General features: G+C 38.0%; 1 protein-coding gene and 1 non-coding gene across 2 annotated transcripts in view; one reads left to right on the plus strand and one right to left on the minus strand.

The window, feature by feature from the left end:
* MROH9 (maestro heat like repeat family member 9) overlaps positions 1-13,025 on the minus strand; it is an 89,526-nt gene that overhangs the window by 34,318 nt on the left and 42,183 nt on the right. The window contains exons 9-13 of the mRNA XM_053606084.1: positions 9,909-10,063; positions 6,520-6,685; positions 4,609-4,751; positions 3,448-3,585; positions 424-544 (exon numbers count right to left, since the gene is read on the minus strand). Of these exons, the coding sequence (XP_053462059.1) occupies positions 424-544; positions 3,448-3,585; positions 4,609-4,751; positions 6,520-6,685; positions 9,909-10,063 (723 nt within the window). The remainder of the gene's footprint in view (positions 1-423; positions 545-3,447; positions 3,586-4,608; positions 4,752-6,519; positions 6,686-9,908; positions 10,064-13,025) is intronic.
* Positions 10,278-10,384, plus strand: LOC128597796 (U6 spliceosomal RNA). The gene has a single exon (XR_008383355.1). It is a non-coding gene; the product is annotated as a U6 spliceosomal RNA (small nuclear RNA).

Genomic DNA, 13,025 nt, shown 5'->3' on the forward strand with positions numbered 1-13,025 from the left:
TGTTCTTCATTTTACCCAGTTATTCAGCCAATTCCTTTTTTTCCCCAGATGGTTCAAAACATCATCTAGATTTCAGATGTTACCTACAATCTTTTTAAAACTCAATTATTCCTCGATATGCTTTAACAAACATGCAGAAATATATGAACTGGCACTATAAAATTAATACGTGTTTGTGCAAATCCACACCTTTATAAAAGGATAAAAGCCAGCTCCTTTTGCGAACTGCAGGGACAACCATACTATCACCCGGATCTAAATCCACCTCTCTCCCCACCTCCACATCACCTATCTTTCCTTATCTTCAGTCTCAGTGAGAATCAATATTCAGAGAGAAAGATGAGAAGCTGGAATCCTGTCTTAAGTTTGGATAAGGACAGGGATTGAGAACGCAATTGTTCATGGTCTCTTCATAAAACTCACTTCAGTGAGGAATATTACTGTGATGATACTGTCTTCTGACCGTCTAGGACCTTCCACTGAGATCTTGTAGAGATAATGCAAGGTCTCTGGAAACTGTGGAAAGTTATTCTCACTGAGAGTTCTGTAAAGGAATATAAGGTCCTGAATTAGCAAAGAAGAGGAAAACACACTCTGTATCAGCAAATGCTAACAGTGGTAAAGAAAGGATCATTATTCTCGTATCTTATAACTCCCAGACAAAAAGAAAAGTATTCTCTATTCTCCACATACAGTGCAGCCCCACGGTGAAATCTACACAGATTCTGGGGAATTAATACATATCCCTGGATTCCTGTCAAAATTTCTTTGCTTAATGTCACTCCTCATTTCTGTCTCTTTCTTCCTTTGCTGCAGAATAGAATACCCTATATTAATGCAATCTTTCATCAGTCCTTGACCAAGGGAGAGAAAATAAAAGTCTACTGCTCAAACCAAGGTGGGTGCATGTGGGTCACTTTTGTGGTTTTGGATGAAGCCCTTCCTTTCAATGATATAACAGAAGAGAGTTTGAGAGTAAACTACCCCAGGTGACTAAGGAGAAGAGGCTGTGAGCTCTGATTCATTAAGCCATTCTCTATAACACATGTGGACAGTGGCCAGGCTCAGTTGTCCTGACAAGGTGGTCTGTGTCAGAACAGTAAGGGCAGAATGCGGAAGGATGGTGTAACCAAGTTTCCATTTCAAGACTCCAGCCTGGTCTTCCAAATCAGTGCTTCTCAAATTTTACTGTGCATATTAATCATCTGAGGATCTTGCTAAAATGCAAATTCTAATGCCTTAGGTTTAGGGAGGGCCATGAGATTCTGAATTTTTAAATTCCAGGTAAGTCCATTGCTGCTAATCTGTGGATCACACTTGTGTAAGAAGATCCAAAGGCATTTCTTAGACAGCCTCAGACAGAGTGATACTTAGCTAGTGACCCCTTGTAAAGTCAGCAGTACTACATTTTTACACATTAAGATGTGTTCCTGAAATGTGTGTGCAAATAAGAGGCTGTTTTAAAAGCATCAAGGGCCCATAGACCATATCGATTGTACTATCTGATTTATTCACAACTTTAAGAAGTCTATTAAATTGTCAAGACTCTGTATATTGAATCTTTATCAGGAAACCTAATCCCTATAAAGAGAAAGTTGATATTCAGTGAAGAACTAACTAAAAGTACCCTCTGTCAGCAGAAAAAAAATTAAAAGTTCTCTTCCATTACACTTTCCTAAATTTATTTGACTTATTTATTTATTTATTTATTTTTTTTGTAGAGACTGAGTTTCACTTTATGGCCTTTGGTAGAGTGCCATGGCATCATACAGCTCACAGCAACCTCCAACTCCTGGGCTTAAGCCATTCTCTTGCCTCAGCCTCCCGAGTAGCTGGGACTACTACGCCACAACGCCCGGCTATTTTTTGGTTGCAGTTCAGCCGGGGCCGGGTTTGAACCCGCCACCCTTGGTATATGGGGTCGGCGCCTTACCGACTGAGCCACAGGCACCGCCCTTTTTTTGTTTGTTTGTTTTATTTGACTTATTGAGCATAGGTTTTCATTGGGTCAACCTCTTTAAAGTAGGAGCAAAGTCTAAAGTGGGAACATGTCTAAAACTAATGTTTGCAGAGCAGGAATCAGCAGCTGACATCAGAGGGGAAAAATGGATTCACCTCCAGTTCTCTGTATCTGAAAAAGAAACTTATCTTTGAGCCCTTTACCCAAGGAACGGGCTGAACACCCTCACATTGTGCACTTTAGGTGAGATCCCTCCAATCGCCCTCCCTCCTTCCACCAATTGCCCTTCTCCACCCCTTCTTCCTTGCTAGACTGTATTTGTGCTTTATCTTTCATGTAAGCATGTAATTTTTCATATATTAGTTTCATATTAGTATTGAGTACACTGGATTCTCCCCCCCCCATTCTTGAGATACTTTACTAAGAAGAATGCATTTCAGCTCCATCCAGGTAAGCATAAAAGATGTAAAGTCTCCATCGTTTCTTATGGCTGAATAGTATTCAAACTTGAACTTTACCTTGAAGTGAGAACAATGTAAACTAAAAATTTTTACCCTCATATTAATTTGGAATAAAAAATAAAATAAAATAAATAAAAATATAGGTCCTGACCGACCACTGAAATGGCCTAGGAGCAATGACACTCCAGCAGCAAAAAGCATATCTAGTACTCAGGTCTTGGCTTCTAAATACTACTTCCTTTTAACTAAAGCTCTTGGAAAAATGGCTGATTCTAGGTGAGCCTAGGCTATCAAAAAGTAAGAAAGGGCCAGGCGAGGTGGCCCATGCTTGTAAACCTGGCACTTTGGAAGGGCAAGGTGGGAGTATTGCCTGAATCCAGGAATTTGAGGTTGCAATAAACTATGATGATGCTGCACTGTACTCTAGCCTGAGCGACAAAGTAAGACTGTCACAAACAAAAAGCAAGAAAGCTAGCAAGGACCAAAAGAATCATGTCAAAAGAACACAGAAGCCGGGAGGCGCCTGTGGCTCAAAGGAGTAGGGCACCGGCCCCATATGCCAGAGGTAGTGGGTTCAAACCCAGCCCTGGCCAAAAACTGCAAAAAAAAAAAAAAAGAACACAGAAGCCAACTTAAGGGACTTCCCTTTGCCAAACTGGGCCTTTTGCACATCTCAAAGAGTAACTATAATGAGTTTTAATACATTGAATAAGTAAAAATCCCTGTGTCCACACTGATAGAATCCATCCTCATTATTAAAGGATTCTATACGTTTGAATTTGAAAAAAAAAAAAAAAAAAGGAAACCTAGTGGGAGGATATTAGGTATTTTTATCACCAGGGAAAAATATTCCAAAATATAAACCCCTTAAAATAACTGAAGAAGTAAAAATCAAGTGGCAATTCAGATCATTAAGAGAGAGTTAGAAATTGGAGATGCCTATTGTAGCTTCCACATGGCTCGCTTAAAGGAAGTTGGAGAACGTGGTACAGAGACAGAATCTTACGCACAGCCCTCTGTTCTTACTTGGCAATGAGGTAGACCCCATGATGGTAATACAGTGGTTGGGAAAAGTTGCTCCAACAATTCTTTTTCTTTAGGGCAATATCCACCTTTTGCAGTCCAGAACAATTCAGCAGAACTCTCAGGGCATCCCGGGCATATCTAAGGCCCCACCAAAAGAGCAGAATTACCACTGGACATTGTCCTTTCCAAAACTAAGTAAACACGATTCATCTTTTCATCCCATCTCGGGCAGAATATAGGTTTCGATAAAGGGGATATCTCATAGAAAGGATATTGCTAAATGTCCTTCATCCTCCCCGATTAACAGTTCATGGCATGGGGCATTAGATTGACAATGTAGCACATAAAATCTAAGGTTAATTACAGAACAGGTTATTAGTTACATGGATGGGTTATTAGTTAGATATTCACTCATGCGATGATTCTTGTCTATTTTCTTACATGGATGACTTAAGTAGGATATAGTCTCAACTACTTGGACTGATTTGGTGTATATCTGGTTGGAGAACAAGGAGTGAATTATATACCTTCATGGGACTAATTGTGCTCTAGAGCTTTGTCTGGTCTAAAGTCCACACCAGACAAGGGCAAATAGAAGGCAACTGGGTTAATATTCCCCTGCAGTGCAGTGAAACCAACTCTCTATAGGGTAAAAGGCAATTGCCAAACTTCTCCCTAGGCGAACAGGTGACTGCAGGTTGTCATAAATCCACACGTCACATCCCAACCACAAAACCACTTTACAGTTCACCAAGAACATTTGTGCATGCCATTTTATCTTACAGGTATGATAACCTGAGAGTTACTGTCAGAGATTAATAAATGGCAGAGCTGGGATATGCCTGGCTTTGGATCTAACATCCTGCTCTGCTTTCATTTTGCACAGTGGCCTCTTTCTGATCTGACAGGGAATGTGGCCAGAACAGTGTTCTGTGGCATTGGTTCTTGACAGGCTACACACAGGGAAGGTGTGAGCTAATTTCTAGCTACTCAGTCTTACTTTTCTGAAGGCATTCTACTCTTTAGAGCAGAGAAAACTATCATAAGCAAATGCACTACAAGGAAGATTGTAAGGAGTCCCTCATGAATTCAAGGGAGTAGACGTATTTACAGAAGATGCATTATCTCTTATTTAATGTGAAATAACCAGTGGGATCTCACAAAGGCCTGTCCAGGTATATCAGTCTTGGATCACTGCTGTAGAAGAGTTGGAACATGAGAGCCATCAGGAGTTGGGGGAAAAACTGGGCCACTGCTTTCTTGTAGGAAGCAACAGGTAGCAATGTGCACAGGGCCTGTGATGCCTATAAAGAAAAAATAAAGGAGGTGAAAATGTAAATATCTTCCTCTGAACCCAGTCAGCATTAGTCTGGGAAGAAAGGGAGTGACTCTGCAACTCCTCCTCCATACACCTTGAAGAAAGCCTGAAGCAGGCATGTGTAGTCACAATAACAGCCCCCATGCCAGTTGTGAACCAGGAACTGTGCCAAGCATTCTATGGCAAAGGGCTTTCAAAGCACTGGTAAAAAAAAAAAAAATCCCTAACTGCCAAACCAGTGGGAAGCAAGCTGGTTTCCAAGGAGGGCATCCATCCAAAGGTCCCTTCCTCTGTGGCCATGAAGAGTAGTCCTGCTAATAACCCAGGCCCTCCCTGCACTCAAACAATACAGGGAAGTGAGGTATTAAAAGGGAGGCAAGCCAGGTCACCAAAGGATTTTTTGGTATACTGACTGCTGCAAAAATCAGTCATAATAGAAATACAGGTTTAGGGCATAATCCTAAAAGACAATCCCAATACGATAATCCCAAATATTAAAGTCCTGAAAGATGAAAATCCTGAAAATATAATTCTGGACAAAATAATTTTTAAATTCTTTAAAAGACATTTATTGGTATTTTTATAAGGTGGTATATTTGAAAAACATAAAAACACTACAGAACACTTCATAAGCGTGTTTTACATAATAAAATATAAAGAATAATAAAATAAGCAATAATGGCGTACACATTTTTGCTGGCTTCTTCAGTCAGAGGTGACTTTAATTTAATAAAAGTACCTGAAATTTTATCAGCCAACGCAAACAAATGGCACAGTTTTAAACTGATGTTTTCATCATTGCCATATTACCTCGCCAATCCACTTAGCTGAGTTTTCTGCCAAATGCATTGAGTTGAATGAAAAGAACAAATTTTATTGGTAACAACTTGAAATTCACTTTTATTCGCGAGAAGCCTCGATTGCACCTAATTCCAAATTCATCATTATAGTTTGGGGAATTCAATCAGACATTAGAAATACTTTAGGGATTTTGATCCTTGGGGATGTCAATATTCAAGATTATGGTGTTTGGGGTTGTGCCTTTTGAGATGGTAATTGGCGCTGCAGAAATACATATGCCAATATCTCACGATCGTGAAGCAATGCCACCTTGTTTTTACTAAATCACCGTGAGTCCTGAATTTACTCCCAGGAGTGGTGAATTTGGTCCTTGGGAGATATATAATGAAGAACACAAATGATATTAAGACTTGGCACGCCTACAGAAGTCTACATAACCTAGCTGGTGGCTCCTTCTCTCGTCCCGTGTCCTATGCTTTCATCCTCAGTCACTCAGCTTCTCTGACCTCCTTGGATTCACCAACATACCAGGTAAAATCCCATCAGTAGAAGGCTCTTATCCTTCTCTCTGTTTAAAACTATTCCAGGTATATGTAAGGATCACACCATCCCGAGTCAAGTCCCTGATTTTCCGTCACCTTAGTAGCGAGACCTGTCCTGACCAACTTACCTAAACATTACCCTCCATTTTCCTTCCCCCATCCCTTTACGTATCCTTTAAGCTTTATACTATATGACACCACACATTTATCCATTCATTGTCTATGTCTCTTATCAACATATAGGCTTTATGATCAGAGTGCAGCACACAGTAGGTACTCAATAATACGTGTTAAATACATATACGCGTGGAGGAAGACTATGGTAAGAAAGTATGACTGAGTTTGTGATTAGGGATTTTCATCAGCAAGAAAATAATACCAAAAAGAAGGAGTACACATCTTGCTATTTACCGCCACAGGCATCATGTTGGTAGCATCAAGAGAGGAGCGTCTTCTGTCCATCACGACCTCTTGCATTTCCCCAGGCTTTCCTTTCAGTATCAACAAGATTGTCTTCAGCACGTGAGGGGCCACTTTTGCTTCGGAACCTGCTGCCTGCCACATCATTATGAGAATGCTGCAAACACAGCCCCACCCCCAAAAGCCAGAGTCATTCAGTTTGTCCTTTCCTACTTGACACAGTGAATCAGAAAAAGAGTCTTAGTTTTACATCTTTTATAGCAAAGACACTGCAGATAAATCCAAAACAGATTCTTATTTCCAAATGGTATCATAAGTCTCTCATCCTCAGAAATGAAGGAACAATTTAAATGCAATTTTATGGAAAACATAGTCTGCTACTATTTAAATATCTGTTCAGCTCAATTTCAAGAACTGACCAGTTTTCTGGACCCCGTACTCTCTCTGCTCCTCCCACCTTGTTACCTGGTTTGTACAGACAGAATATTTAAAAACTGACATGGGAACACAAATTAATATATCGATCAATATATAAATAAAAAGTTCAAACCCTAAATATTGTAAAAACTAAATAAATGCAGTATTAAAAAAAAAAAAAAACGAGCTCAGAGAAGTGAATCATTTTACCAAATATCACAGATTTAATTAGTGAAACAGGTGAGACTAGAATCTTGGCTTCTTGATCTCCAGTCCCCAAGCACTCTTTAGAATTACTCTTACCATTCCTCATCTTAAGAACTGCTGTACATCTCTGTGCAATATATTTCTGATACCTTGTCAATACATGCTGGCCTCTGAAGCATAGTGCTTAGCCTCTCTGCACTTGGGTTCCTCATATGGGGGCCTGATTCCTTGCAGTGTAGACGTACTCAGCTCTGTAGGACCCATTACCTGACTGCTCCTGCCTGGAGGACTCACTCGGAGAACCACAAGAACATCAAATCTCACGTGTCCTGCCACATTCTCTTAAGTCTTGTTCATACCTTCTGGATGATCAAATCTCCCTGGGTTTACTTTAATTCCAAATCTGGACCTTTTTTCCTCCAGTTGTCACCTACCCTTAGACCTGCTGGTGACTTTTTAAATTAAGTTCACATAATTCTAATGATGCCTTCTTTCTGTACCTTCTTGGCACATATTGTTTTCACTGGCAATTTTCATCTTCTACCCACATGGATGTACACCCTCTCCTCAACAAGATGGTTGAGGGCCGGTCATCCTTATACACAGCAGGGACTTAGTTCCAGAATAAGAAAACATGAAGCTTTATAACAGTCTTTGAAGGAATTTTATGAATAATAAAATATGAGTTAAAGCCTCCTAAATAAATACAATCTTTCAGTCAGAAAAAGAAATTTACAGTATTTATTTAGAGCTTTGTGGACTTCAATGCCATTTCACAGACTATTAACTCATTAGTCTGTATAACCCATATAACAGTGACAGTCACTACATGTTAAAGCTAACTGATAACTTTTTTTTTTTATTAAACCATAGCTGTGTACATTAATGCAATTATGGAGTAGAATGTGCTGGTTTTATATACAATTTGAAATACTTTTCATCAAACTGGTTAACACAGCCTTCACTGCATTTTCTTAGTTATTGTGTTAAGATATTTATATTCTACCCTTAGTAGATTTAACATGTACCCTTGTAAAATGCACCACAGGTGTGGTCCCACCAATTACCCTCTCTCCACCCATCCTCCCCTCCCCTCCCTCTCCTCTTTCCCCTTCATCTTGGGCTACAGTTGGGTTACAGCTTTCATAATTGTGTGCTTGTTTAAGGATTACAGGAACTGGCCTTAAGCAACTAAGTAAAGAACCAAGATTGCAGGTTTCTGCCCCCATCGAGGAAAATACTGAGCGTTAACCTTCAATTCTGCTGTGATATAGCTGACACCAGCCAGACTCCCAGATGGCCCACTACAATATCTTATTTCTGTCTTTCATAAATAAGAAAAAATACCTGTATGAATTTATTTCTTCAAGAAAAATTACTGAATTCTCAAACAAGAAATAAAAATCTAGTTCCTCTTTGGGGAGAGGTATGTTCTCGTGGGATATGCAACACAGCATAGTTTAAAGCCTTAGATAAATGACAGAGACATTGATCATTTCTTGTGGGCTTACTGTATCAGGTATTCTATGAGGATATAAATAACACAGATGAGGTCTGACAATTAAGATCACAAACTCATCCTGAAAAGAATGCCACTTACCTCATTGCTGAAGAGCACTACAGTCACCTTCAAAGTCCTCCCCTTGGGAAGCTGTGCATCAATGCCAGTGCCTAGTCCACATTTCAAAACAATTTTAGCACTCCTTTTCTGGAATGGCCATCAAAGCTGTCATTTTATTACCCTTGATGTCCTAAATGTCATCAAAATGTTTTTCTTTCAATACTTCTTTTATCTTCAGGCAAAAAAAAAAAAAAAAAAAGCCTCTGGGGGCTAGATCAGCTAAGTAGGAAGGATATTTTAATACAATTATTTGTTTACTGTCCAAAAACTACCTCACAGGCAGTGCCATGTGAACTGCTGCCTTGTTGTGATGCAAAAGCCATGAGTTGTTGGACAAGATTTTCAGTTAAGATTTTCCTATTTTGGGTGGCACCTGTGGCTCAAAGGAGTAGGGCGCTGGCCCCATATACCAGAGGTGGTGGGTTCAAACCCAGCCCTGGCCAAAAACAGCAAAAAAAAAAAAAAAAAAAAAGATTTTCCTATTTCTCTTATCAATGTTTACTTAGTCTGCTATGCTTCTCATAGTCAGCTGATGATTTTGACACACAATTAGACAAATTCTTGCAATGTTTTCATCAATTCTTCTCATTTTTGGCCATTCTGACCTCTCTTCATCAGTGATGCTTTCTCCCCTCTCAGAAAAAATGTTTAATCCATTTGTACACTGCATATCTCCATAAACTTGGACTAATATGTCCCTGATTTTACTTCCATTCTTGCCAAGTTTAACAAGAAATTTGTTTGTTGCTCTAATTCAAGCTCTGACATTCTCATGATTGCATACAAAAACACAACATAAATGAATGGCATTCAGCAAGACTCTGTCACAAATTGATATGAATATAGCTGTGAGACACTGATATACCAAAGTTATGAAACCTTACTGAGTTGTTTATACAGTGCTGCTAACATAAGCATATGGTAGCAACTTCTGGAACTTAATTTCAGACTTTGTATGATCTTATTTAAGCCTCACAATCACCCTGCATGATGTAAACATAGATTTTCTTTTTAAGGGGAAAAAAACCTCAAACAGTTCCGACCGTGATAAATCAAGACTAGAGCACAGATTCATCTGCCCGTGGAGCCTGTGAACAAACCCTTGTGGAAAGAGGAGGGCATAAGGGAGCCTTACATGTCTGCTGGGACTGGGTAGTCCATAAGTTGAAAGATGACCTTCTTGGGTGAAGTGCGGGTCAATAAGGTGATGACCCGCAACATAGCCTGCTTCATATGGTGAGAAGTATTTTTACACAATTGCTTATAAATAGTATCCACAATCTTAGAAACCTGGAAGAGAAATTTTATGAGTCAACAAGAGCCTCCTGTTCTATGGTCACCTCTAAACCAAGGCATTTCTTGGACATAAGAATTCAGTTCTTCTCAGAATGACCAAGGCAGCAATTAACACACAAATAATCACTAGCAGAGTGATGATTTGGATGAGTACTAAATCTGTGTATTTATGGATAGTGGGAAAATTCCCCTTTATAAAGAAGTTTATGTGCTCGCTTCGGTAGCGCATATACTAAAATTGGAAGGATACAGAGAAGATTAGCATGGCCCCTGCGCAAGGATGACACGCAAATTCATGAAACGTTCCATATTTTTTTTTTAAATAAAAAAAAAAAAAGTTTATGTTGGGAGGGTAGAATTTGTTGTCCTCTGTATAGCAGGATGGAAAACACATGTATAATTAAAGTGTTTAAAAAAGAAAATCAAAACTATGAAACACAATAATAATGGAACTATATAGTATGTACTTCAAAAACACTTTCTGAAAATTAAAGAGTTGAATATGTATATTGGAGGGGTGAACCATGTATTAGAGGAATGACCCAGAATGATCAAGAATAAGCCATGATCTTGCAAACTCTACATTTTTTTTTTTACAGGTACACAATTTAATATTTATTATATGCATTTTATATACATTATTTTTCAACAGCTATATGTTACTATGTGGTACAATCTTAAAAATTTACTAATTCACAGTTTATAAAACAAAAACCTTAAAAAACTCATCAAAACTCGCATACTCATCAGAAAAGTTTTTTGGAAGACTAGAAAAAACACTCTATTGTCTTATGCATTACACAAACAAAATCTTCAATTCCACCATAAAATTAAACACATCTGAAAAAATAAAACAGGGATAACTAATCCAAACAGCAGATTTCTGTATCCTGATTCAACTATTTTTTGTATCTTATTTGTAATGTAAATAAAATTTTACTCCAAGTATTTTTAAATAAGTTAGTTTTGTTTGAAATCATGGTAGACCAAGATATGTATCCCAGGGGAACCACCTTGGTTTGTAACTTACTATAAAATATTTAATTTTTAGTCTATTTTAGACTATTCAAAGAGTTCCAAAATAGATATACGGTTTCCGTTAGCACATTATTAAAAGGATATAAAGACCAACAAAAAGTGAAAATAAATAATAGGCCATTAGCAAGAAGGATAATCCTTGACAAATAAACTTGTAAATACAGTAAGATATAGAAAATATCACATAGTGATAGGACGTCAACACAGATTCCCTTTAAAACATATATTGCTTTAAAAAAAGAAAATTTAACTTAAAATATTTTAGCATTAGTTGCACAAAATGTTCAGATAAAGTTCTAGTTTTTATAAGTCTTTTTATGTATTTAGCCTGTCACAACAGTGCTTAAGATTGTATTGAAGTGTTTCTGCATTATACAACTCTAACACACAGAGATCTCACTGACCCTTAAGCACCTTCTTTCCTTCTTTTGCCTAATACAGCTCAGCTAAGTCCTTCCATAAAGATGCTAAATAACCTTTATCAGCACATAAATGTCTTCATAAACCAAGAACTATTAAGTGCATTAAAATCAAACAGTGGGGGTTAGTACACCAAATGAACTATTTAAAAAAAAAGTAATTTCTACTTTTTTAGTGTCCCATGTTAGTTTTATTTTTACTTCTTTTTATTCATTCCTGACCAAGAAGAGCTCTAGCTAGACCTGGAATTAATCTCAAATCAATTGTTGTGTATTCAATGTGAAATTTAATCTACCCAGATCAGCTCACTTCTTATTTTGAAAATGCCCCTCAAATATTATAAACTGAAAACTTAGTTGATGTAAATTTACATTACTCTGCAGTTGCATCACATACAATTCAGTTATCTGTGACAACCACACACTGCAAACAAAAGAAAGAAAATAATGAGAAGGGTAGGGGGAAGAGAGGGAAAAGGAGAGATTTGTCAAAGAATACAAAATTATAGCTAGATAGGAGGGATAAGTTCTAGTGTTCTGGACCGTGGTGGATAATATAGTTTCAGATAGCTAGAAGGAGGATGTTGAATGTTCAACACAAAGAATAAGTGTTTGAGATGATGGATATGCTAACTGCTCCGATCTGATTAGTACACATTGTATGTATTGAAACATCACTATGTACTCCATAAATACGTGTAATTATTATCTGTCAATTAAAAAATGAAATAAAAAATTAGGTGTTAAATGCTCTAAGGTGAGCCTGCAATGTTAGACATCCAAATACTGTTTTTTTCCTCTCACCTATAGGGTTTAGAGCTTCTTATTGTCCTCCTCCTATTTTAGATGTAGCCTGCCTCTGAAACAAACCAGCTAAGTCACTGAGTGCTTAATTATGGAAATTGATGCTCATTTATGCCCATGTGTACAAACGATAATTTTTTTTTTCTCTCACGAGAAAAGATTTGTTGTGTCAGAATTAGAGATTATAAGCTCATGTACTATACTCGTAACTCAGGAGACTTTCGGGAATACTTTCAGCCATACATAATTTTTCCTCATAACCAACTTCAGAACCTAACCCTATCTAAGATAAGAATCCACTGTATTCACTAGTCCAATTGCCTGTGGGAGCTTAGGTGGGGTGATAATTTAAGTTGAGGAGCCCAGTCTTGGTCGGTTTTTTCTGTGGTCAGTGATCTCACTATAGCAGAAGCTAGTTGTCATAGCTAGTTTTCTGTTTGGCCTTTTCTTCCTCTCCAGGGACTTGGAAAGGCTTCATCTATCCTTCTTTTGAGTGCTAAGTCCCACTTTGTTAGAAGAGAACTTTGGTTTGTAAGGAGATGCCTTGCCTGCCAGCTTTTCCTCTGGGTTGTGTTCTTCTGGAGCAGTGTTTTTCATCCCTTTTTATCTCACAATACACTTATTCCTATAGTTAAGCTTCCTCTGCACTCTTAAATTATGTTGATCAAAAAAAAAAAAAGAGCAAAATAAAGAAT

The sequence above is a fragment of the Nycticebus coucang genome, chromosome 10 (assembly GCF_027406575.1).
Source record: "Nycticebus coucang isolate mNycCou1 chromosome 10, mNycCou1.pri, whole genome shotgun sequence".
Classification (NCBI taxonomy): Eukaryota; Metazoa; Chordata; class Mammalia; order Primates; family Lorisidae; genus Nycticebus; species Nycticebus coucang.